The sequence below is a fragment of the Nannobrachium achirus genome, assembly GCF_963921795.1.
Source record: "Nannobrachium achirus genome assembly, chromosome: 6".
NCBI lineage: Eukaryota > Metazoa > Chordata > Actinopteri > Myctophiformes > Myctophidae > Nannobrachium > Nannobrachium achirus.
Window position 1 is genome coordinate 41,065,386 of NC_137815.1, and position 23,736 is coordinate 41,089,121.

General features: G+C 43.9%; 1 protein-coding gene across 1 annotated transcript; it reads right to left on the minus strand.

Annotated features, from left to right (window-relative positions):
* Window positions 1-264: 264 nt before the first annotated feature.
* Window positions 265-15,637, minus strand: igsf8 (immunoglobulin superfamily, member 8). The gene is made up of 8 exons (XM_080728557.1): window positions 15,536-15,637; window positions 15,130-15,297; window positions 11,124-11,504; window positions 9,326-9,790; window positions 5,219-5,388; window positions 3,512-3,764; window positions 897-1,337; window positions 265-425 (listed from the first exon to the last, which is right to left on the minus strand). Exons 2-8 carry the CDS (start codon window positions 15,185-15,187, stop codon window positions 298-300), a joined length of 1,896 nt encoding a protein of 631 aa, XP_080584683.1. The 5' UTR covers window positions 15,188-15,297; window positions 15,536-15,637; the 3' UTR covers window positions 265-297.
* Window positions 15,638-23,736: the final 8,099 nt, after the last annotated feature.

A 23,736-nucleotide genomic window follows, 5' to 3' on the forward strand; every position in this document is an offset into this window, starting at 1 on the left:
AATGATACACAAACAGGCAACATAGAAAATATTTAAAGGGACAAAAACTGTTTGGTTGTTCTACATCTGATGTTCCAAACAAAATACTCTGAGCAGGCAGTTTTCTTGTCCGTTCCACAGGACAAATAATCTCTCACTTGTCCAGCGTCCTTGAGATGGATCCAACCCTGGCTCGTTACCTCTTCACAGAGACTAATCAAGCTAAACGAGACCAATTCACCAATCATTATCTGGATAATTCCATCCACTGTGTTGCATGTCCTGTGATGTCGCTTCATAAACACGGAGAGCTCACATCTATTTCTGAGCGCGCTGCCTAGCCAGTCGTTTCATGAAGCAACATGTTACAGTGGCGACGATGAAAATGCCCACAAACAGAGCTGAGCACACTCCAATAATGAGCGGGATGAGGAGGAGGTCAAGAACTGGAAAAGAGGAACAAATAGAGGAAAAGAAATGCATCGTTAAATGTTTGTATGGAATAAACAGAGCAAGGATTAAATAAATATCTGCGGCTTGAGCTGAGAAATAGGCTAATCTAAAGTGAAAGAAGCATGGATTGATTTCAAAAGTCTAGCCGAAAATCGATTGTAAAGATTGATTTACTAATTAAATTCTATCATCCATGACTTAATAACCACACAATGATGTTGGCTCAATTACTGTTGTTTACTGAGGTGAATAAATGCCTGCACGGCCTAGCCAGTATTTTTCTTTTTAAGCAAACAGTGAATAAAGCACGCACATCGAAGTTAAAAAGGCAGGTGCTGTGAAGAGACAAGAACTACCACCAAAGGTGAAGTTTAAAGCCAAAGTTTCACACCACTTCGGCCTTTTTTTTTTTTGCACAATAATAAATATTTACTTTAGCACGCTGAACACAGTGAGCTGCTTACCTCGTGCGTACAGGTACACCGTCACGTCAGGTGACTCTGCCTTGGCGCCCGTGTTGTACCAGCTCCCGTGGGGGTCCTGCCCCCACACCTCGGCCTGGCACACGTACAGGCCCTGGTCCTCCGGGCTGGCAGAGTGGACCCTCAGCCTGTAGCTGTTGGCCGACAGCCGGTCCACGCTGACCTCGCTGCCGTTGATGTGGACCTGAGCCACGCCCTGGTAGGAGAGGGAGGCCACCAGCCTGGGCGTGTCCTCCACCGGCAGGTTGATGGGCGGCACTCCCTTGATGATGACCGGCTCGGGGATGGGCCGCCGCAGCCACTGGAGCTGCAGCTGGGCGGGGCCCGTGGTGGTCACGCTGACGTTGCAGATCACGGTGATGGTGCTGCCTCTCTTCAGCAGCGGGCCGCGAGGAAGCTCCGCCACCGCGTTGACCAGCACTTCTGTAGAGAGGGTAGATAGAGGTGGGTGTGGTCAGTTATGGCAGTGGTTCTCAACCTTTTCAGGCCGCGACCCCCCAAATAATCATATTTTAACTGGGGACCCCCCCACCCTGACGAGCACTAAGAGTTGAAGCATTACATTTTGTATAACACGGTTCTATTGTGAAAATAGCAGATCTACATGCTCACGCGATGCGAGGCGTTGTGAGCATGTAGATCGGCTACTTTCACAATTTCGGCCTCTAATATTTGATAATTTGGCCAATGTTTAATTTGTCATTTTAGAGATGCTAAAAAGTCATTAAATTGTCACTTTAGAAATGTGCAGATACCCTCTATAGACTTAAACGTTATGTTGGTTTGTTTACTGTTGAGTGAGAAAACAATGTTGCACATTAAGTTAATCATCTGGGGACCGCCCAAAATAATTTGCGGGTCCCGACCCACAGGTTGAGAACCACTGGGTTATGGCACGGCGGATGGACAACGCAACAAATGGACAGGCGTTACATTTTCGCTACATCCCAGTTTGTCTGTTAGCATAGGGTGACCATATTTTCTCGCTTTCTTTTTATGCTTTCTTAATCCCTCCCAAAGGGATTCACACAACACCATGTTGTGGGAATCCCTTTGTTGACAGCATTAATTAACCTCCCCACACGCACACAAACAACAACAAACACATTCACCCACACAGTGTTTGGTAACACTACACACACTGATACACAGATAGACATGCGTGCATGCACACGCACACGCCCACACACACACACACACACACACACACACACACACACACACACACACACACACACACACACAAAGTGTGTGTGTGTGTAAAGTGCTAAAGCATGCCCAGGCACCTGCTTATGGAAGGGCAACTGTCCAATCACCAATAAATATAAAAATTAGAATAGATACTGTGTACAGTACTACAGTCGATATCAACAGTGAATGAATAGTGAGAATGAATATATAGTCTGTCAACAGACAGTCTACAGTGAGTGTCTGTGTGAATACTGTATACGTACAATCTTGACAATTGCATAGGATTGGTGGTGGTGAGAAACTATCTATCTATCTTGTTTCTGTTTGTTACAACTGATGGTCAAATGACCAGATGGCCTGACGGGACAACCGTGTGAAATTGTAATGTTTAAGGTGGTAATCATTTACTTGCGCCAGTAGAGCGCGCAAGTAGTGTGATGAGCTCTGTCTGTGGGAGGGTATGTATGTACTATATGTGGCCATATATTGTTGGCTAGGCCTTTTAGTTTAGCCAATGAGGGAGCAGCATTCTCGTGACGTCACCACCAACCAACAAGAGCGGCCTGATACAAGTGGCAAGTTAGCACCTCGACAGACTGCCAACTTGCGCCACATACCCACAGACAGCTATCATCACCTTACTTGCGTGCTCTGCTTTCTTCGGAACGTGACGCGAATTACCAGCCATATTTGGCTATGAGTGCACAAGATTTTGTTTTGGGTTGTCACCTCGGTTAACATTGAACGCTGTTGAGTTGGCAGCTGATTTAAGGCCGACGAGACCTGAACGTTGATGAGGTTTGTGTGCCATCAATCAAAGAACTAAATTATGGCATGCTTTTTTGTCTCTCCACTGAAGGCCAAGCCTTCATCCTTCATGTCGACCTTTAAGCTAATCAGCATCATAAATTAAAGCAAACACAATGACTCAGACCATTGGCATACCCAATGTCAACGCTATGCGTGCCGTCCTACAGTGTGTGTACAGTCTGTACACCTTATCTCAACCAACTTCCGCAAGTCACACACACAGTTCTATGTAATCAGAACTTGCCTCCTACATTGCAAATGCCATGCTTGGTCAGTGTTTGGGGAAGTCTAACCAACAATTTGCATCTGATTTAATCGTCATATTTAAATGATATATGATCATACAATAGCAATTACAGGAAGCAAGTTGGCCTAGTGAGACTGAAACTTTGAGTATTGTAAAAACAAACACTTACAGGTAATCAAAATGCAAAAGCCCAACTACATCACATTGAATTTATACTTGAAGTGAGACTAAGACTGTCTGCGTGTGACTGCCAGCATAATAGAGCTAGTGCTTCTCCATTATTCCTCTATAATTTACGAAATATCTTCGGTTAATTTCCCAGCCCTACAACACAGTCACGGTGTCGTACCTTTGGTCTTGAGGTTGACGGTGACTCCCTCAGACCTCTGGGTGATGGTCGCTGGGCTGGAGGGACTGGGGTTGCTCCTGCCAGCGTACACACTCACTGCACACCGATAGACCCCCGAGTCAGACGGGCGGGCAGAGAACAGCCTCAGGGAGTACCTGCCCTCCTCCACCTTCTCCATGGAGCCCCCACCCCCGCGGCTGAGGTCGTCCCCCCAGCTGACAACGCCATCTGGGGTCATCCGCGCCACCTCCACCTTTAGGACACAATGTTGATGTTGCAGAATTGGAAACTGCCCTGCCCTTGCCAGTCCGAGGAAGAGTTCACACTTGAAATGCATTGCCAGCGCCTGATTTATAATTGGTTGTGTGCCAGTGTTGCATAGAGAAATAGCTGATCTGCTGTTTTCTATACTATTTTCTGTACACAGCTGTACAGAGCTGTACAGAGCTGTACACACTACACAGCTGTGTCTGCAAGCTGCTGCATAATCAAAACGTTGTAAGGAAGCATAGTTGAGGCTGAATAATTGAAACAATTAAGTATTTTGGGCATTATACAGACTTCCTCCTTTATTCATGTTTTGGACTTTTGGGAACTCTATCCTCCACCTTTTTTTGTGGATTGAGAATAGCATAAACCTCAGTTATTCATTCATTTGCTAATGCTTTTGAAAAGCAAAAACGTGGCCACACATGCATGAGCACACACACCTTTCTAAAACACAACCTCACTTAAGCCTTAACGTTAACATACCTATAAACCTAACACTAACCCTAGGCTTAACCCCTCACTCTAAACCTCAAAATGTCACTATAAGGTCAGTTTTGACTGATACAGTACTTTTGTGGGGATGTCTGGCCCTCACAAGGATAGTAATACATACAGCATGCCACACACAAACACACACTCAGAGAACTCATGTTGGTTTAAGCACCAACATTCACGCTGAAGACTCCCCGCATATATTTTAAAGGCTATCTTGATATCAATGTAAAATATGATTTAATTAGGAATGCAAAAGCCACAAATGCTACTACAATTGACAATTACCAATAAACACATTTCTCTAGAATAGAAAAAGCAGTCCCTCCCTACTCTAGTTCCTACCAAATCAATTGAGTTGATTATTGAGTCAGTTATTTGTTCTAAATATCGGTTTCAAATATATACAGTATATTTCAATATATAATTGCCCAGCCCTACCACCAGCCACTATCTATACCAGTGGTTCTCAACCTGTGGGTCGGGACCCACAGGGGGGTCCCCAAATAATTTGGGTGGGTCCCCAGATGATTAACTTAATGTGCAACATTGTTTTCCCACTCAACAGTAAACAAACCAACATAAAGCTTAAGTGTATAGAGGGTATCTGCACATTTCTAAAGTGACAATTTAAGGACTTTTTAATACCTCTAAAATGACAAATTAAACATTGTCCAAATTGTCAAATATCAGAGGCTGAAAATGTGAAAATAGCCGATCTACATGCTCACAACGCCTCGCGCTGCGAGGCGTTGTGAGCATGTAGATCTGCTATTTTCACAATAGAACCGTGTTATACAAAATGTAATTCCTCAACTCTTAGTGCTCGTCAGGGTAAGGGGTCCCCAGTTAAAATATGATTATTTTGGGGGTCACGGCCTGAAAAGGTTGAGAACCACTGATCTATACCAGTGACCAAACGAAGACAGACCAAGCGGTGATTACCTCCACGCCTCCTCTGGAACCGACCCCAGAACCCCTCTTCATCCACTGGACCAGCAGGCCAGAGCTTCCTCCTGAAGGCAGCCCGGACACCTCACAAGTCAGCGTGAGCGGGGAGCCAGCCTGGAGGGTCACCTCCCCTCTGGGAGTGGAGCTCACACTCAGGGTCTCCACTGGAAACATGAAGGCAGAGAGGGAGAGACGTTAGACTAGAGCAGAGGTTTTCAACCTTTTTCATATCAAGGTCCATTATTACTTGCGCCAGCAGAGTGTGCAAGTACTGCGATCGGCTGGGTTATGTCGGTGTCCTTCTTTGTTTAAGCCTGTATATAGCCCAATCAGGGACCAGCATTTCTGGCAACGTCATCATTAACAGCCAATGAGGGACCAGCATTCCTGATGATGCCAGTGGTGATGTCACTGGCCTACTTGTGCACAAGTTGCAAGTTGGCATCTCGAGTCCTCGACAGAGTGCAGTTCTAGTTTATTTTGCATTTGAGCCACGGACCACTCTCAAGAGTTAAAGGTCTATAAGGGTCCGTTTTGTTACTCTCCATCCTTTAGCTGGGGACCACCTGGAACCCCCTCAAGGACCACTGGTGGTCCCCGGACCACTGCACTAGAGCAAAGGTTTAACACACACACACACACACACACACACACACACACACACACACACACACACACACACACACACACACACACACACACACATACACACACTGTAAATCAATTGTAAATCTTTGCTGCTGAACGTGAAGACAAAATATGTAATTTAAAAATAACATTATTTCACCATCTATGATTCTGTTGGATGTCAATACAATGATAACCAGATCAATGGTTATGTCCATTACATCTTTACCGATAAGGCAGATAATGGTCTTAGATCTCTATAAAGAACAGGCGTATTCAGAGATAATGTGACAGCAGGTGTCTAGATATACACGTAAACAAATTGAAAATTATACATTATTGTGTAGACACACTCAGTACAAGTGGAAGAACCAAAGATTGATATTGGTTCATTTATCGTTCAGACACTCACATTCAGACCACATACGAAGCCAGGCATTTGTTCTCTCGCCTGCAATCACTTGCAATTATACAGCAATTGTGAACAAGACAGCATTTAACTACACTAGCACTTATCTAAATAAAGAACTGCTCAACAATGGATGAATTATTCATAAACAAATGGCACAGTGCCAGGCCATAACACACAATAGGCAGCGCAGAGACAACTATTGCATAAAACACTGGTGCGTCTGCCCGAGTAGATAACAATGAAAGGCATTGAGGAAATGCAGTGCTAAAGCTGAAGTAGACATGCCATGTGACCTCGTTCACTTCTAGCTCAACTAGCCTAAATGTGTTGTTAATCTGACGCATACATAGTTGCTTGGAAAATCATCAGTATTCTGCAAATAGGCTAGTATCATGACAACAATTGTTTTAAGTCACACTGTGAAAGAGTGTTGGCAAAAAAAGGGAAGAGACCAAGGCAGCGAGGCACTCTTGTGGAAAATGTAAAAGCATTTCAGTCTGGCTAATGCATGGCAAGAATACAAAATACACCTACGCGTTGAAGCAACAATGCCTTCACCCAGACTATTAAACGCTAATTGCCTTGGTCTCTTCCTTTTTTTGCCAATCGATTTTGACACTCATTTCTGTCATTTCCACCAAAAAGCACCTTGTTGGGGATTTTTACTCTGCCAACCATATACGTCCCTTTCTCGCTTTCTTCTACATTGCAAAAGAACGTTGTTTTCCATCTCTGGCTTTTAGAAAGGCCTTGTTTTTAACCACATGAACCCTTAAGCATCCATATTCTGATCATGTTATAATAATAATGTAATAGAAAGAAATAGGCAACGTTTCAATGAAACTAGACGATCTACAAGCTCACTGCTTGCAGATAGGCTATTTTCTGCAGAGAGATATACAAATTAGAGTATATAGGGTTTCAGTGTTTAATGTTGTCGGTGGTAGCCTGACACTGAGCCAGAATTGACATTTCGTTTCACTCCATTATCGCCGAAACACATTTTTAAAGGGCCGTGGCTAGCGATTCAGGGTCTGGAACCAGGCTATGTCAGTGGTGTTTCAAATTCAACCCCATCCTGCAGATGGAAGATTCTATTCAGCTTTTGTAAAACCCAGGCTGAATCCCTGATGCAAAGAAAATGCACTCATGCTGACTGGGTGAACAGACTCATTTGTAAAGTGCTGCAAGTGCTGCCACTCAAAGACTGGAGGCTCTTGTGGTTGTGGTTAAAATCTCACTAGCAATTGAGACATTTAAAGTGGACTGATAATGGTGATGTTCTGAAAGGATTGGTCATGTTGGTCTGACTGAAAGATAGGTATCTGTGTATTTCACGGCCTATAAGACACAAGTAGTGGGGGAAGGATTGTATAATTCCTCAGTGCTACACAAGCTCCTTATAAGTCAAACGGAGATATAGGCACTAGTAGGCAGTCAGCCAATCTGCTAGCTACCCAGCTATACATACAAGTATCAAGGCCAGCTGGATATTCCGCAAGGCAGTAAAGCATCCAGCTGGTCAGTCGGGCAGTCTTGAAGCCCAAGTGCAAACCGTTCAGTTATTTAGTACATCCGTTTATAGTACGCTCACAAGCCAGATAAATGGGTTAAGCCAGCCATCCAGTCCTCTAACCAATGTGCCTCATCCAGCAATCCAGTCAGCCAACCATCCATCCATCCCTCCAGTCAATTCAATTTTTTTCAATTCAAAGGAGCTTTATTGGCATGAGAAAACATACGTTTACATTGCCAAAGCAAGTGTCGCAAGGTCAGTTAATCAGCCAGCAAACAAGGCTTCCAGCCAGCCGATCACTTACCCAAGCAATAAACCGCCCTTACCAGTCAGGGCATGTGTCTGGATTCTGGAATAAGACCAATGAACCCACAACTACAAGACCAAACCTATTGTTACCATTTCCTTGACAACCTAATAATCCAGTGCTATAAACTTGACAAGCAGAGAGCAAACCACAGTCGTTTCTCAAGACCCCTGAAGCCCATGAATCCTCAGTCTCCCCGTGCGTGTGCAGGGAGTTACACAATTTCCACTCTGTTTATTGTAATTACGTTTTGTATAGTGTTTCAGCAACTAGAGCTAACCCAATTATGTACATAATGTACAATTATGTACATAATGTACAATTATGTACATAATACATGTTGAGTTATACAGTTATAATACATGCTGAGTTGCTAAATGAAGGACAGGTGGCTACAAACTGTATGAACACTGTATGAACACATTGTGCATTTACTGGTTTGTTACACTGATACGGCTGATATATAATAAACATGTGCAAGATTTTGGTTCTAAATATCACTTTCAATATATTTTCGGTTAATTGTAATTTGTCCAGCCCTATTACCATAGTTACTGTATAGTTAGACTGACTAGGGGCGGTAGTGGCTCAGGGGTAGAATGGCCGGTAGAGCGGCTGGATGGACAACTGCGAGGTTCCCGGTTTGATCCCAGGTTCCCCCAGAGTTAGTGTCGAAGTGTCCTTGGGTAAGACACTGAAGTACCCCTAATTGCTCCCGATGTGCTGGTTGGTGCCTTGCATGGTTTCCTCCGCCATCGGTGTATTAATGAATGTGTGTATGAATGGGTGAATGTAATGCACAATCTATGTAAAGCGTTTTGGAATAAAGCACTATATAAAGGCACCATTTACCATTTATTGACCTAGTGGCTGGACAGTCAGGTTGCTGTGGTTATTACTGTATAGTTACACTGACCTAGTGGCAGGACAGTCCGGTTGCTGTGGTTATTACTGTATAGTTACACCGACCTAATGGCTGGACAGTCCGGTTGCCCTAGTTACTGTATAGTTAGTAGTTACACTGACCTAGTGGCTGGACAGTCAGGTTGCTATAGTTACTGTATAGTTACAATGACCTAGTGGGCTGGACAGTCAGTTGCCATAGTTACTGTATAGTTAGTAGTTACACTGACCCAGTGGCTGGACAGTCAGTTGCCATAGTTACTGTATAGTTACACTGACCTAGTGGCTGGACAGTCAGGTTGCCATAGTTACTGTATAGTTAGTAGTTACACTGACCTAGTGGCTGGACAGTCAAGTTGCCGATGTCCAGCGTTCTCTGTGCGATCTTCTGCCACGTGCCGTCAGGATCCAGAATCCACTGCGAGGCCTCACAGAAGTATGAGCCAGAGTCCTGTGGTTCCAGCGCCCTCATCCTCATCACGTACTGGTCCTGTCCACGCACTCCCGCCCGCTTCTCCAGGGTGATCTCCCCGTCGTCGTAGCGCTTCTTGTAGGTCCCGCCGGGCCCCGACACGATCCCCAGTAGACGGTCCACGCTGATGATCTCCCGGACCATGCTGACCTCTCCGCCCGCCCCGCCGCGAAAACCTTCGGCGCCGCGCTTCCCGAACGTCACGGACACGTGCGTGTGTTGCCTGGACTGGACGCCGGCCGAGCACGTCAGTGTCAGCCCTGCCCCTTCCGGCATGGGCTGGCCCGTCAGCGAGCGGGTATAGCTGATCTGAAGCGTGTCAGAGATCACTGTGGGGGAAACAGAAGGGAAGCGGACCGACAATAATGTTAGAGAGAGTACTGCAAAAAGAGCCAGATGGACCCAAAATATGGCAAATTGAAATTCTATTGCCACGCTGCAACACACTGTTCTTTCTATGTTTAGAACACACCCAGGGCGAATTATGAAATTGGGGCAGTTGAGAGTGAGCCCATCTAAAGGGATCACCGCTTTAGCCAGAAATGTTTGTGTGTTTGAGTGTGTGTGTGTGTGGGGGGGGGGGGATTAGTTGGCTGTTATGTAATTTGTATTTTGATAATACAATAGCCAACATTGCAATGAGAAGCGTTCTGAGCTGATATTTTGGCTATTCTTTTGTGACACCGTTGTTCGACAAAGCTTAAGCTGTAATTGAGACTCATTGATTTAGTTGATTATTAAAAAAAAAGATTTTGTGTCGATTTGTTGATACATCAAACATTAAAGAAAAACATGGGTCTTTTTTATTCGATTGATCGAGAAAGTAATTGATAGTCGCAGCCCTTTACAGTTGTAATATATTGAAACTAGGGATCGCCAACAGTAAACTGTTACTGTTGAACCGTTAAGAATTTGATTACCGGTAAGCACTAACGGTTAATGGTGACCGATACAAAAAAAAGTCAATCAGCAACGCGTGTCACACCAAAAGCCCCGGTGTCTGTAACATCACCCATGCAACTAAATTTCGCCCTGCAGTCACACATTTCTGTTCCATGCATGCATCTGTCTGCGACACACACGTTGCTGACAGAGACAACTTCACAAGCTCGTTCATCAAGAAACAAACAGCGATTGGATTTCCAAAAGAAACCCCTGTCAGCGTGCCGGCTGTCACCCGTCTTAAAGAGAAAGGAAGAGCTTAAAACACAACTCTCTAGTGTTACGTGTTGATGACATAGGTTTATAGCCGATCTGCAAGCTCAAAACACACGACGAGTGAGTTTGTTGATGAGTGGAACGTCTTTACACAGAGTAAATTAGAGACACACTGCAGTGTAGGCACGGCATGACAATCCTCTGCCTCGTTGTATTGTTGTTTTTAATGTGTAAATAGGGCACTTTATAATGGTGTAAAAATAGCACTTTTTTTAACACGTTTCCTTAATGGTTATCGGTTACTTAATCGATAAGGCTCACCGGTTAACGGTTAAGAAAATGGCTCCATTTGGCGATCCCTAATTGAAACCTTTTCACTGAACTGGAAAATTCCACCAACCGGCATCATCCTCTTTATTTTGAACTTCCCCACAAAACAAAACTCCAGTGATTCACCTGTTTCTGCCACACAAACAAAAAGACGCCTCTGCTCTGCTCTCTCACCTTTGACGGCGACCGAGGCGCTGTAGTTCCCCTGGTAGGTGCTGTCCGTGCTGGGGGTGTAGCACTCGTACTTGCCCTGGTCGTCGGGCCGCAGCCGCTGCACCATCAGCCGGGCCTTGTCCCCGGAGTCCCTCTCCACCCTCACCTCCCCCGACAGCACCCGCTGCTGGAAGGGAGCGTAGGGAAAGCCCTGGTCCCTGGTGGACACCACTCCCATCTGCCTGCCCGCGGCGTCCTCCCTGTACAGGAACCACTCAAAGTCCTGGGTGCGCGAGCCCTCGTACCCCGTCACCGCACACGGCAGAGAGAGGGGGAACCCCGCCACGCGGTAGAGGGTTCCGGGGGGTAGAGCGACGTCACGACACACGGCATACTGTAGCACTGCAGAGGAGGGAGACGAGGGAGTAGAGTGAGATAAAGTAGCATGATCTGCGTTTGTGCATGTGCATGCGTGTGTGTGTGAGAGATTGAGGGAGCGAGAGAGAAAGGTAGAAGGTATAATAGCGGGATATGAAAGAGAAATTGGACACTGAGATCGAAAAGTCAGCAAAGGTGGTAAATAGATACATGGTCAAATTGAGCCGTGGCCCGTGACGAGATTCAATTCAAAGGAGCTTTAGTGGCATGAGAAAACATACATTTACATTGCCAAAGCAAGTGTCAAAATATAATAAAAACGGGGAACATAATATTACAGTTGACTCACAGTCTTCCATAAAAGGCGTTGTTAAACACATAGGACAAATCAATTATGTGGGCTGATGGCAGGCAGGAAGTCAATACATTATCACCAGTTGCGGAAAGAAATGTGGGACTAGGCCAATTCTGGGTGACCCTGTCCTGCACGAGTGCACATGATGTTTAATGAGTATCAGGGACAGCTCTTTCAGGGGAAAGCGTATTTCCAGCCTTTCCGCAAAATAATTATTTTGTTTATAACTAGATTTAATGCTTATAGTTATGAATTTCATGTTCCATACCAGTGCCATTTATAAGTATTCTAATCTAAATGGGGCCAAGTTTCAACCAGTGCCTCAAGGCCTCAAAGTCTAGACAACTTCTCGGTTCAAATGTCTGAACCTGATGTTGCTGTATTGTCTGAATATCTACTACTTCCTCAAAGTGCTCAAACCTTCAAATAGTTGGGGATTTATGCACAGAAAGAAACCACATCTTATTTATAGCCACAGGAACTGAAACTTCTCATCCTATTCTTGTTCTGATTAGAGTCTTCCGTCATTCAGGAGGTCTACAATTATGCTGGCACTGGGTCAAGAAAACATACCGTGTACCATAGGGGAGCATAAGGGGCATCGTGTGCTACGTTTCTATATACCTTTCTGTTTTGTTGCCACAGAATGCATTCCTATGTTTAAGTAAACATTGTAACCCTACTTTTTACTCAAAAGAAACTAAATTTGAAAAAGACTGACATCTAATATTGCTTGCTAGGAGATTCTTAAATGGTTCGATCCAGATATGGCAAATAATGGTAAGCTAGAAGAGAACAAAGACTAATTTGTTAGATAAGTTCAGTTCCGGTACAGATGGTAATTGATAATATCTCATGTAGCGTGTAGATTTCCCCTTCAGTGAATGGTGCAACAACTCCAGGCTATACAGTAGTCGGACATCAGCGTTCGGAATCTTCTAATCTTTTATTCCTAACTTCTAAATTAACTTATAGTCACCTTCACAAATATTTACACTGTTTAGTAATGCCAAATAAAAGGTTTTAAATATATTTTTGTTGGGCTTACAATTTGACTCTGCACTGAGAACAAATTAGTTTTGAGCTTGTAGATCTGCTATTTTTCCTTCTTTTGTATGAGATACTAGAATGACAAAGTAGGACGTAGCAATATGCATTGTGGCCCTCTGGAGTGAAGGTGGAAATATAGTGGCCCTCGCCATCATCAAAGTTGCCCACACCTGCTCTAGCTTGACCAGGCAAACATGGGTGTGTGGATGACGCCATCATCTCTGACAGTGCAGATGATGAGATGCTATGCAACCATGCTATGACAACATACACCCACCCTAAACACGGGGTTCGGCATCGCTGCGTACGCAACACACTCTTAATTCCCCTTAACATGTTTGCTACCTGAACAACTAGAAATACTAGACAGGTGTGTTTGACACTCCCTGCTGTAAAGCCTTAACAAAGTGGGGCTGCTGATACACAGACCATGCTGTGGCTTGATAGCAACACGCCCAAAGATAATAACATGGGAGACTTGTTGGATGTCTTACAGAGGATAAAGACCTTATTAACACTAGAGGGTCGGGGATTAACCCTATATGGCAGTGATTTTCAAGCGTATTCATTTCATGGTCCACCAGTTTGATATGCATCCGGTAACAGATACCCAATTTAAATTTGCGATCTCTGGGGGACCCCCAATCTGCACTGTAAAATCCTTCAGACAGTGTAAAATCTAACTCTGAGACTGTAACAAGGCCCATAAGGGTCCATTGGGAGTGGGACCCCTAGAGCACTGGTTCCCAAACAGTGGGTCGAGAGCCACTTGTGGGTCACGAACAAATTTCTCTGTCCCTTAATCAATAGTTTCCTACATTTTGTTTTTAATTATTATTATTATTATTTCTAAACATTTTCAAAAAACAAAAAGGGCTAAAGTTTTGGAACCACTGCCCTAGAGTGTCTCATTTTAAATTCAAGGACTCCCAGTTTGATGATATTATGCAATAGGATTGACACGATCTGTGGGACCCCAATCTACACTATAAAATCCTAACCCCAATCTACACTACAATCCTAATTGTAATGGGACCCCTAAGCTTTATAAATTAATCTGATAATGTGCATTAAGGCCACAGACTGCCAATTGACACAATTTCCTATCCGTGAGACCCCAATCTACACTACTATACAATCCTGAGACGCTGAGAGTGCACTACAAATCCATTTTGTTCCATTTGGTACACTCTCAGAGTTACAGACCCACAACTCCTCAAGGACCGCTGGGGGGTCCCAGTCCCCCGGACCCCACTTTGAGAGCCACTGGCCTAGAGGAGGTCCTCGGAACCCAGCGTTGACAACCATGGCCTATAATATTGGACAATGTTCAGCTCTGTCTGGGTCTGGGATACATAGTAGTATACAATGTTCTCAGACATAATTGAATTGAATTAGCATCATTGCAACCATTATGTAAAAAGTATTGTGTGGAATGGATGCAGCCAGGGAGTGAGTCGCCTGTTCCATCAGTCACGTTGGCAGATGTAATGTGGGCAATGATCTCCAGAGGGGATGTGGGGAATATGGTCCAGTGGGCATCAGCATAATCAAGTCAACCCGAGTGCTATTAATGTTGGCTATTTACTACACACAAGAGGAGAAATGATGAGAATCCTATGCCTCGCTTGAAATATTATGTGTGCAACAAACAATGGGCATTGGTCGGTGCTGCTGTCACTCTGTGACAGATGGATGGGGGACACGGTTTTAGTGTCACTGAGTGGACTGAACCCCAGCAGCATTCCTATTGTTGTGGGGACACACAAGCCCCAAAAAATAGCAGATCTACAAACTCACAAATGGGTCCGTGGTCTTGTCCGTGGCACATTTTACATTTTCTTTTACACACACACCATTATAATTACAATATTTTGATCATAAGACCCAATTACTGAATGTCATTCCACAGGTTTTCTTCAGAATATGTAGGCCTATGACACTTATTTACTACAACATTATAGTAGTCCACTTGACTGCACTACAGTGGTGGTTCTCAAATATGTTTAATTTGAAAGGACCCCTTAACTCTGAGAGGGTACACATGGAACCAAATGGACCCTTGTACCCTCTCAGAGTTACAGAACTGTAGTGGCCATTCAGGGCTATCTCTTTATGTGTTCATGCTAATATAAATTAATTCATCTTTTGTCTGTCCGTGGCAAAACGTTGAATTTTGACAAAGAATTTCCACCAAAAAGCCAACATGGTGATAATAACCCCAGACAGAGTGATACTACTCACCCCATTGTAGGAGAATAAATGACGTCGTTCGAGATGAAGCCATCACCATCATCACCATCAGATGGATTATGTCGACTCAGATTTCTATCTCCCTGCTGCTTTATCGTCGTTCATAATTCCTCCTGCCGGCGGTTGCATTCAGGGCTGTTCTTCTGGGTGCAGCGCTGCCTGCCACACCACGAATAAACAGGCAGGGAGGGAATATACGAATATCAGGTACATTTCTCAGACGCTTCCCAATAATTACAACGTCGTGACAATGTTTCTCATTAAGATTGGGCTCCTATGGCGCGGCGAGCTCTATAATAGCGCCATAAGCTAAACGTGAAATAATTAATATATTTAAGAGTAGCCTAGTAAGCCTACAGACTGTATACACGTTTAATACATTTTTTAGAATCGTTACCGTGCATCGTTGCGTCCCTGTCAAGCAGATCGATCCATTAGTTTTATGAGAATCGTGCAAACTTATTGTAATCACCAGACTATCTCATTCGCCACCTCAAAATACATGCATTATGCTGTGTGTAATGTGTCCAGCCGTGGCGTGGTTGACTTGGCAGGCAGCATCACACACACAGAGGGGGTGGTGTGTGTGTGTGTGTGTGTGTGTGTGTGGGGGGGGGGGGGGGGGGGTCCATACAGGGAGGAGTCTGTATTTAAAAAAAAAAATACATGAGAAAAGAAAACAAATGGTTGCCATTGGTCAAGGAAACGTGGATGACATTTTGAACCAATAACAATGGAGTGCGTTGAGAGGAGTTTTTCCATCATCGAACCACTGAGCGGCGCCAGAATGTAGGCCATCATCTATCTGTCTAGTGTCTGCCCTGTAACAACACTCTCTAGTGCTAGTGCCCTCACTGCCCCTGTCTGACCCACTCTGCATTTACATATGAACACACTCCTTTGTCCCGAGTGTGAGAAACTGTGGGGGCTTTTTGTCACTGTCTAAAAGTATGCTGGACTTTTTTGGATATTTTCAGAATAAGATAGAATATACATTTTAAACAAGGCTTGGTGGTTCTGAACTTATTTTTGAATCTATCTATCTATCTATCTATCTATCTATCTATCTATCTATCTATTACAACTGAATAAAAAGTACCTAAAACAGTAGACCTACCTAAAAACAGCTAAACTAAAACTTAGTTAAAAGCATTAATAACATAAACTATTTAATTGATTCAGCATTTGTGGGGACTGAGGGGAATGGGTGCAGGAGAACATTCTGTCATATTTTGAGCGCCATAATAAATGTGTTATAATGGGGGGAAATCTTTTGAATAGAGTTTGAACTTGGCCTGAGCACTAATTTGTGCTCAAGGCATGCACCTTGCAGTTGGCAGCAGTGATCCAGCCAGCCTTGGCTGTGGCTGAAGAAGGTGACGACCTCCTGCATTGTCCCAGTGCTTATAGAAGGGATGCCCAGCCAGCCAATGCTCTCAATAAGTACAGGCCAGTTGCTCTGCATGTCACCTGTTATGAAGATCCTTGAGATATACTATCCTTGAGATATAATAATTTAAATCATTTTGAGGAAAGAAATGCTGCAATTTGTCCCAAAGCGACTGCAAAAGATTGCTGCTATTTGTTTCAAAAAGCTTTATACCCTGCCTGTACATATAACATGTATATAACGACGTAATGTGACATAGCTCTGTTTACACAATGTTGTACCCCCTCCAACTGTATACATGTTCCCCCTTTTCAACTGTTTTTATTATATTTTGACACTTTGGCAATGTAAACGCATGTTTTCTCATGCCAATAAAGCTCCTTTGAATTTGAATTGAATTGAGAGACTGGTCTTAATGCACCTCAGGCCCCTTAGTTGTGAGAGACTCCCTTGGACGCGTCAATTCTTGGCCATCTGGCCAGTGATGTATATTGGACCAGTTACCCATATATGGAGACCCCTGGTACCCATATGGAGATCCATGTACTGTATATGGAGATATGCTGTGAGAGCCCAAACATGCTTACTTAGTTATTCGTTATGTGAAAGTCCTATGACGTCTATGACATCTGACATCATACCCTTTTATACCCATACATGGAGATTCCTGTCTGTAGAACCAGCCATACAGATATGGGCTGTCTTGGCCATTGTCTTGGCCATATATGGATTCTGTTAGTGTGGTATGTGGCCGATGTGGCCTCCATATATGGGCATTCCCATATGAAGTCTTGTTAGATATGGGCTTAATATTGATGACATCAGGGAACTCCATATATGGGCATAAAAGGGATTCTGTTAGTGTGACATTACAGTGAAGCCAGAGCTTGATGTCGTTGTGTGCTCCCTCTGTTGTAGCTGTGGGTGTCGCTAACGTTTTGTAGGTGTTTGGTCAGATTCAAAAGTTTTATTCCACTTGCTGAGTGAGAACTCAGAGAACACACAATAAACGTTTCACATCGTTAAACCACCTCAGGTGAAACCACGCCTGGTAAATCTGCATAAGCTTGAACGTAAACTTGCAGTTCACAGCTTGCAAAGCTAAATGCAAGCTTGGGTGTGGATGACGTGTGGATGACAAGCTCACAACGTTGTGAGCTTGTAGATCGGCTATTTTCGGCAAAGAGGTTTGGTGTAGAAGGGAAAAAGAGCAGACTAAGTACAGTGTAAAAGGTCAAGTTTATAAGGTAATGACGGCTCAAGTGGTTAAATATCTGAAAACTCAAATTGTGCTGTCAAACGATGAAACTATATGGAATCTATGAAAAGGTTGTGGGGGTCCCTGATTCATCTCTCTCTCAACTAAGGGGTCCTTGGCCTGAGAATGTTGAAGACCCCTGGAATAGGCCGTGCAGCATGTGAGATCATGTTCCTCCAGTGCCTTCAACCATCCAGCCACATAATGCTGGCAAGATGCAGGTGGACCACAGTCTGGTTGCCTGGGTTACATTACTGTGAAGATGAGATGAAGACCTAGTTGGAGACTTGCAGTTAAACTTGACATTCTGGTGGTTGTGAAGGGGAGCATGAGGATGAAACTAAACACTATCCTGCAGGGACGTGCTGACGGTCTGACCATTGGCAAAAGCGGGACAGCTCCAGAAAGGCCGGTCCATTCCCGGACGGTCCTCGCCGGCCATTAAAAAAAATGGCCAGCCCCACAAAGTAAATATAACTCATGTAATTGGCCCACTGGCTTGTCTCTTGTGATCTGAAATGGCAATTTTTTGAGTAGCAGCAGCTATAGAGAGAGATCTCTCTCTCTATACAATATATAGAGAGAGATGTTTCTCTAGCGCTGAGTAGCAGCAGCCCACAGAGCCATTGGCCACACTGGCTTGTACATGTCATCTGAATACTGGCCCACTACTCCCTAGCTTCCTTGACTACTCCTTGATGGTCTACATACAACATCATTAGACTCTCTTTATACCAGAAAAATCTAAAATCACAGTAACCGTTCGGTTAGTATTTGGTGCCTCGCGGCGCGTCCGGAAGGCAAAAAATCTGGTGCGCGGCCGATGCCCGCGCGCAATGAGGGCCTCTCCAACTCTTTTTCCCAGGCTGAATCAGAGGCCCAGTACGTCCCTGCTATCCTGATGAACCCCTCTCCAGTGGCGGACAGTAAAGTAGAAGTACCTTTACGTTATTGTATCTGTACTTTACCTGAGTATTTGTGTTTTTGGATTATTTTTATTTTTATTATAGCTACTATTCTCTGTGCGTTAACTGTGAGTTTCACACTTAATTAGTGCCCTTACTTTGAAGGGATGAAGGGGTGCAGACTAGTGCCGGGACTTCCTGCCATAGGCCTTTGCTCTTATTTTGAAGAGCCGGGCGGAAATTGCGCTGATGTTTTTCAACCTAACCCCAGATCTAGAAGCTGGGTGTCATGGCAGCACTTGGTAGAAAGCCATCATGCGATTGCTATTTGCCGTGATAAATGCCAGCCTTGGGATCAAAATGTATTTTTTAGAGTGAATGAGGCTTCTTTAAACAAACCGCCGCCATTACCGATGCCCTAGGGACAGCCCAGACCCCAGGTAAGGAGAAACAACTTTACTGTATTTACAGTATATATCCCGGGTATACCCGGGATAGGCACTCAATGAGTATGTAGGCCTACTGCTGTTGCTGAAATTACACATTGGGATCAGTAAAGTTCTGTCTTGTCTTGTCTTGTCTTGTCTTGTCTTGTCTTGTCTTGACTGGAAGACTCATGTAGTATCATGAAATTAAGCAGTATTCTGTCAGAACCACAAGATGGCGACATAAAACTTGTTCTGAATCTCAACCAACTGCTCACTCTGATCATCTGTAGAACTGCAATTAGAGCAGCAGCAAGCCTACAGCCTAATAAACACTGAGTCTAAAATTCAGAATGACATTTGTTTGCTGTTATCGCCACTAATCTGAAAATATACACAAAGATTTGACGAGATGTAAAACATGAACATGGCTGTATACAAAACAATCCTTGGCTATGCCTCCATAATTCCTTTATTCTTGAATCCTAATTCAACCATATCAGAGACTGCCACAAAACCATGATAATGTTTATGAGCTGACAGTGATATAACACAGTGATAAAACCTCATCCAGTGGCCTGCAGAAAATATCCTGCTGCACTCTCTCTCTCTCTCTCTCTCTCTCTCTCTATCCCTCTCTCTCTATCCCTCTCTCTGTCTCTCCCCCTCTATCCATCCACCTATCTGTCCCCTCTCTATACTTAAAGTTTAAACCCTCTCTTTTATTTTTATTATATATTATCTTTTATTTTTTATAAAGGAATTGATATACTTTTTAAGATAAGTGATTCAAGTTATTGCGGTGGAAGGCAGTGAACCCCATGTCCCCACCAGTACCCAAAATGATTATTACTTATCAGTAATCCCTCTCCCCTCCCCTCCCCTCCCCTCCCCTCCCCTCTCCCGGGGCAACATGGAAACATGCGGGCCCTCATGATGACTTCACAATGTGTCCCGTCGGAGAGGGGAGAAGGGGAAGTCATTAGAGTATTTGGGGCTAACAAGGCGGCTATAGCAGGATATGCCGACATCAGCAGGAGCTATAGCAGCAACACTGAGGGATGGAGGGCACACATGCAGAGCAAACTTCCTCAGCCCTATGGCTACCTACTGTGTATTGCAATATTCAAGAGACTTGGACAGCCGTATCATTCCGTGTCTGGTTGAGCCAGTGGAGCTGTGTTTGTTGAGCTGTATGTTCTTTCATTTGGCATATAACTTGCATTCTCTTCTTGACATAGGTCCTAACTGTATACTTGCGTATCTGTTCTACACTGTGAAATCCAGGCACATGCATACATAGACAAAGGGGGCTTGAGCCCCTGCCGTCTGTAAAATGTGCCCTCTCCAGACCATAAATGAAGTTTTATTGTGGTGAAAGAAATGCAAATGCCCCCTTTCCATGCCATACCTGAAGGCAGCATTCAAGAGAATTGCCTTGTCCAAACTCTCCTGAACTTGAAAGCAGCGTCTTATGTTGAAAGAATTGCCCTCTCTGTGTAGAAATCCATGCCGTTACGCCTCATCTCCAGTATTGACTTGATTATGCTTAGTTCAGTGTGGTATCAAGTACTGAAAATAGCCAACCTCCAAGCTTGGAGGGCTGCTATTTTCAATATTTTCATCAAAAGCCATTTTAGAAATGTCAGCCCCTGCCTCTCTAACATTCTCTGCTTGTCTCTGGTGAAATCCTCATTGTTCATTTATTCAATTGTAACTCTAAGAGCAGAGTATACCCAAATAGACACGTCATTGTTAATTTATTCAATTATAACTCTGAGACAGGGGCCATCAATATGTCTGTACATGGAAAAATGTGTCCATGGCAAAGACCTGGCCTTGTCCGAGGCAAATTTTAGATTTTATTTTTTACCATTATAATGTTATTATTTTGATCATAAGACCCAATTACCGAATGTCAATCTCCAGGTTTTATTCGTAATATGTATGACAATATGGGACATGAGTCCACTACTAGTGATTCTCAAATGTGTTGTTGCAAGGGCCCTCTTAACTCTGAGAGTGTACAAATGGAACCAAATGGACCCATAAGTGTCCATGTGGTTCCATTTGTATACACTCTCAGAGTTACAGACCTGTTTGTTTCAGGGTTAGCTCTTTATGTGTGATATTGTCCATTCATTCTGTATGTCCCCTGCGCTGAGAGTATACATACAGTATTTTACCAAATGGACCCGTCATTTTTAATTCATTGAATTTGAACTCTAAGAGTATAGGCCTATGTGTAACCAAATGGATCCTCCCAGGTCCACTGTATTCTCTCAGGGTTGAATTAATGCTCAGTATTCTTGTATTTCTGTGAATTTCAAATAAAAATAATATATAATATTACTTTTATGTCAGCAACTCAAGGATTCTATAGCAAAATGATTGTACATTTCTTTTCTATTATACAGTCAAATCCCCCCCCCCCCCCCCCCCTCCATTCATCTCATCTCCTTCTTTGTCCAATCACTCCCACTCTGTCTCTCACTAAACTGCTACAGACTAAACTGTAACCTGCTACTCAAAGGCAGACTGTCTCTAATTACTTTAGTCACTACAGTAGCGTACGCCCCCTCATCGCATGGGCCGACACAGCTGTGTGCACTGTGTGTGGTATGGTTATGCTATGTGCATACAGAAGCACACTGCATATACATATCTCATGCTTATACATCGCAGGCAAAGAAATGTTATGTTTTTTTTTCTTTTGTTATTTCTTTACAAAGAGACATTTTCTGCTAGCAAGTCATGGGGTGTTTGTTCGATAGCATGGGTCTCTCCATCTCTCCAGAATCCAGATGTTTAGTGAACAGAAAATACATGTTAGGATACCATACCAGTCTAGGATACCAATTTTGTCCATTGAGGAGAGAGAACTCCACAAAGATCATTTATCAGTTTCATCAGTTTTATCAGTTATCATTTCCTTTCAATATCTTGCAAAGTTCTCTCTCCTGATTGGATAAAAGTGGTATCCCACCTTGAAAATATCAACTATTTTCCGTTTGCTAAATGGATAGGGAGACAGGGAGACCCCTCTTACTGAACAAACACTCTATAGCAGGGGTCTTCAACGTTTTCAGGCCAAGGACCCCTTAGTTGAGAGAGAGATGAAGCAGGGACCCCCACAACCTTTTTATAGATTCCATGGTTTCATTGTTTGACAGCATGATCATCAGTGTATTTTGGATTCATGTCAATTTGTGTTTTCAGATATTTAACCACTTGAACCGTCAATACTTAATAATCTTGACCTTTCACTTTGTACTTAGTCTGCTCTATTTCCCCTCTACACCAAACCTCTTTTCCGAAAATAGCCGATCTACAAGCTCACAAGCTTGTAGATCTGCTATTTTTGGCTAAGTTCTCAGAATATGGCCGCTAGGGTTCAAGTGGTTAAAATAAAAAAAAGCAGAAAAGGGTTTCTATCACACAAAGATTTGGAGGACCCCCTGTAGTAACCCTGAGGACCCCCTAGGGGTCCCGGACCCCCTGTTGAAGACCTCTGCTCTACAGAAATAAATGCTATATTCATCATAAGAAAAAATAAGTATCACTTAAAAGTACCCATGCACCCCCCTTTAACCCTGAACGTGTTGAATCATGTTTTACACTTTCAGATTAATATCAACACTCCAGGTGTTGCTGTTATACTGGAGTGACTCATGGAGTGAGAATGTATTTCCAAGGCCATATTATAGTACAGACAAACCTCCTCCTTCTTTTCTGGGTCTGTCTATGTGTCCCTCTTGGTCTTTTTTTCCTGCTCACCGCATTTCCCATCCCAAGCCCTCATATCTGCATATAGAGAACTCTGGGCAAACTGCTTCTTTGGTTTCTCTTCTCATGACACATCACACACTGACACACACACACACGCACGCACGCACGCACGCACGCACGCACGCACGCACGCACGCACGCACGCACGCGCACACACACACACACACACACACACACACACACACACACACACACACACAGGGGCATCACAAGAAGGGGGGGAAAGTGGGACTGAGTTACTAGGGCCCAAGGTGGAGGGGCCTTAATTCTTTTATACTTTAGCTATTGAAAGTGCCGCGCTGCGAGCTTGTAGATCTGCTATCTTTGAAAAGTCATGAAAATGTGTGCAAATCTTTGAATATATGTATTTTTTTAAGCGAACATTTGTAACTAAAATGTTGCTTCTGGGGGGGGTCCCTGGAACTAAATATTTTGAGATGGGGGGGGGGGTATCCGTGGCCAAATGCATATCATTTTGGGGGTCCTTCACATGAAACGGTTTGAGCACCACTGACGATAGAAACATAGGTTTTTCAAAAAACCTTGGCTTAGAAGGATTTGAAATATTCAAAGATTTGCACACATTTTCACGTTTTTTCAAAAATAGCAGATCTACAAGCTCGCAGTGAGCTTGTAGATCTGCTATTGTTCAATAGTTAAAGCACTAAATAATTGTGCGGGGGCCCGCAGTGAATACTTGTACCCAGGGCCCAGAATTTGGCGCGACACGCCTGCACACACACACACAGACACACATACACACGCGCACGCACAGTTGGGCGCCATTCCTGGGCACTTCTGTGCTCCCAGCCGCGGATGGGTTTTATTTTT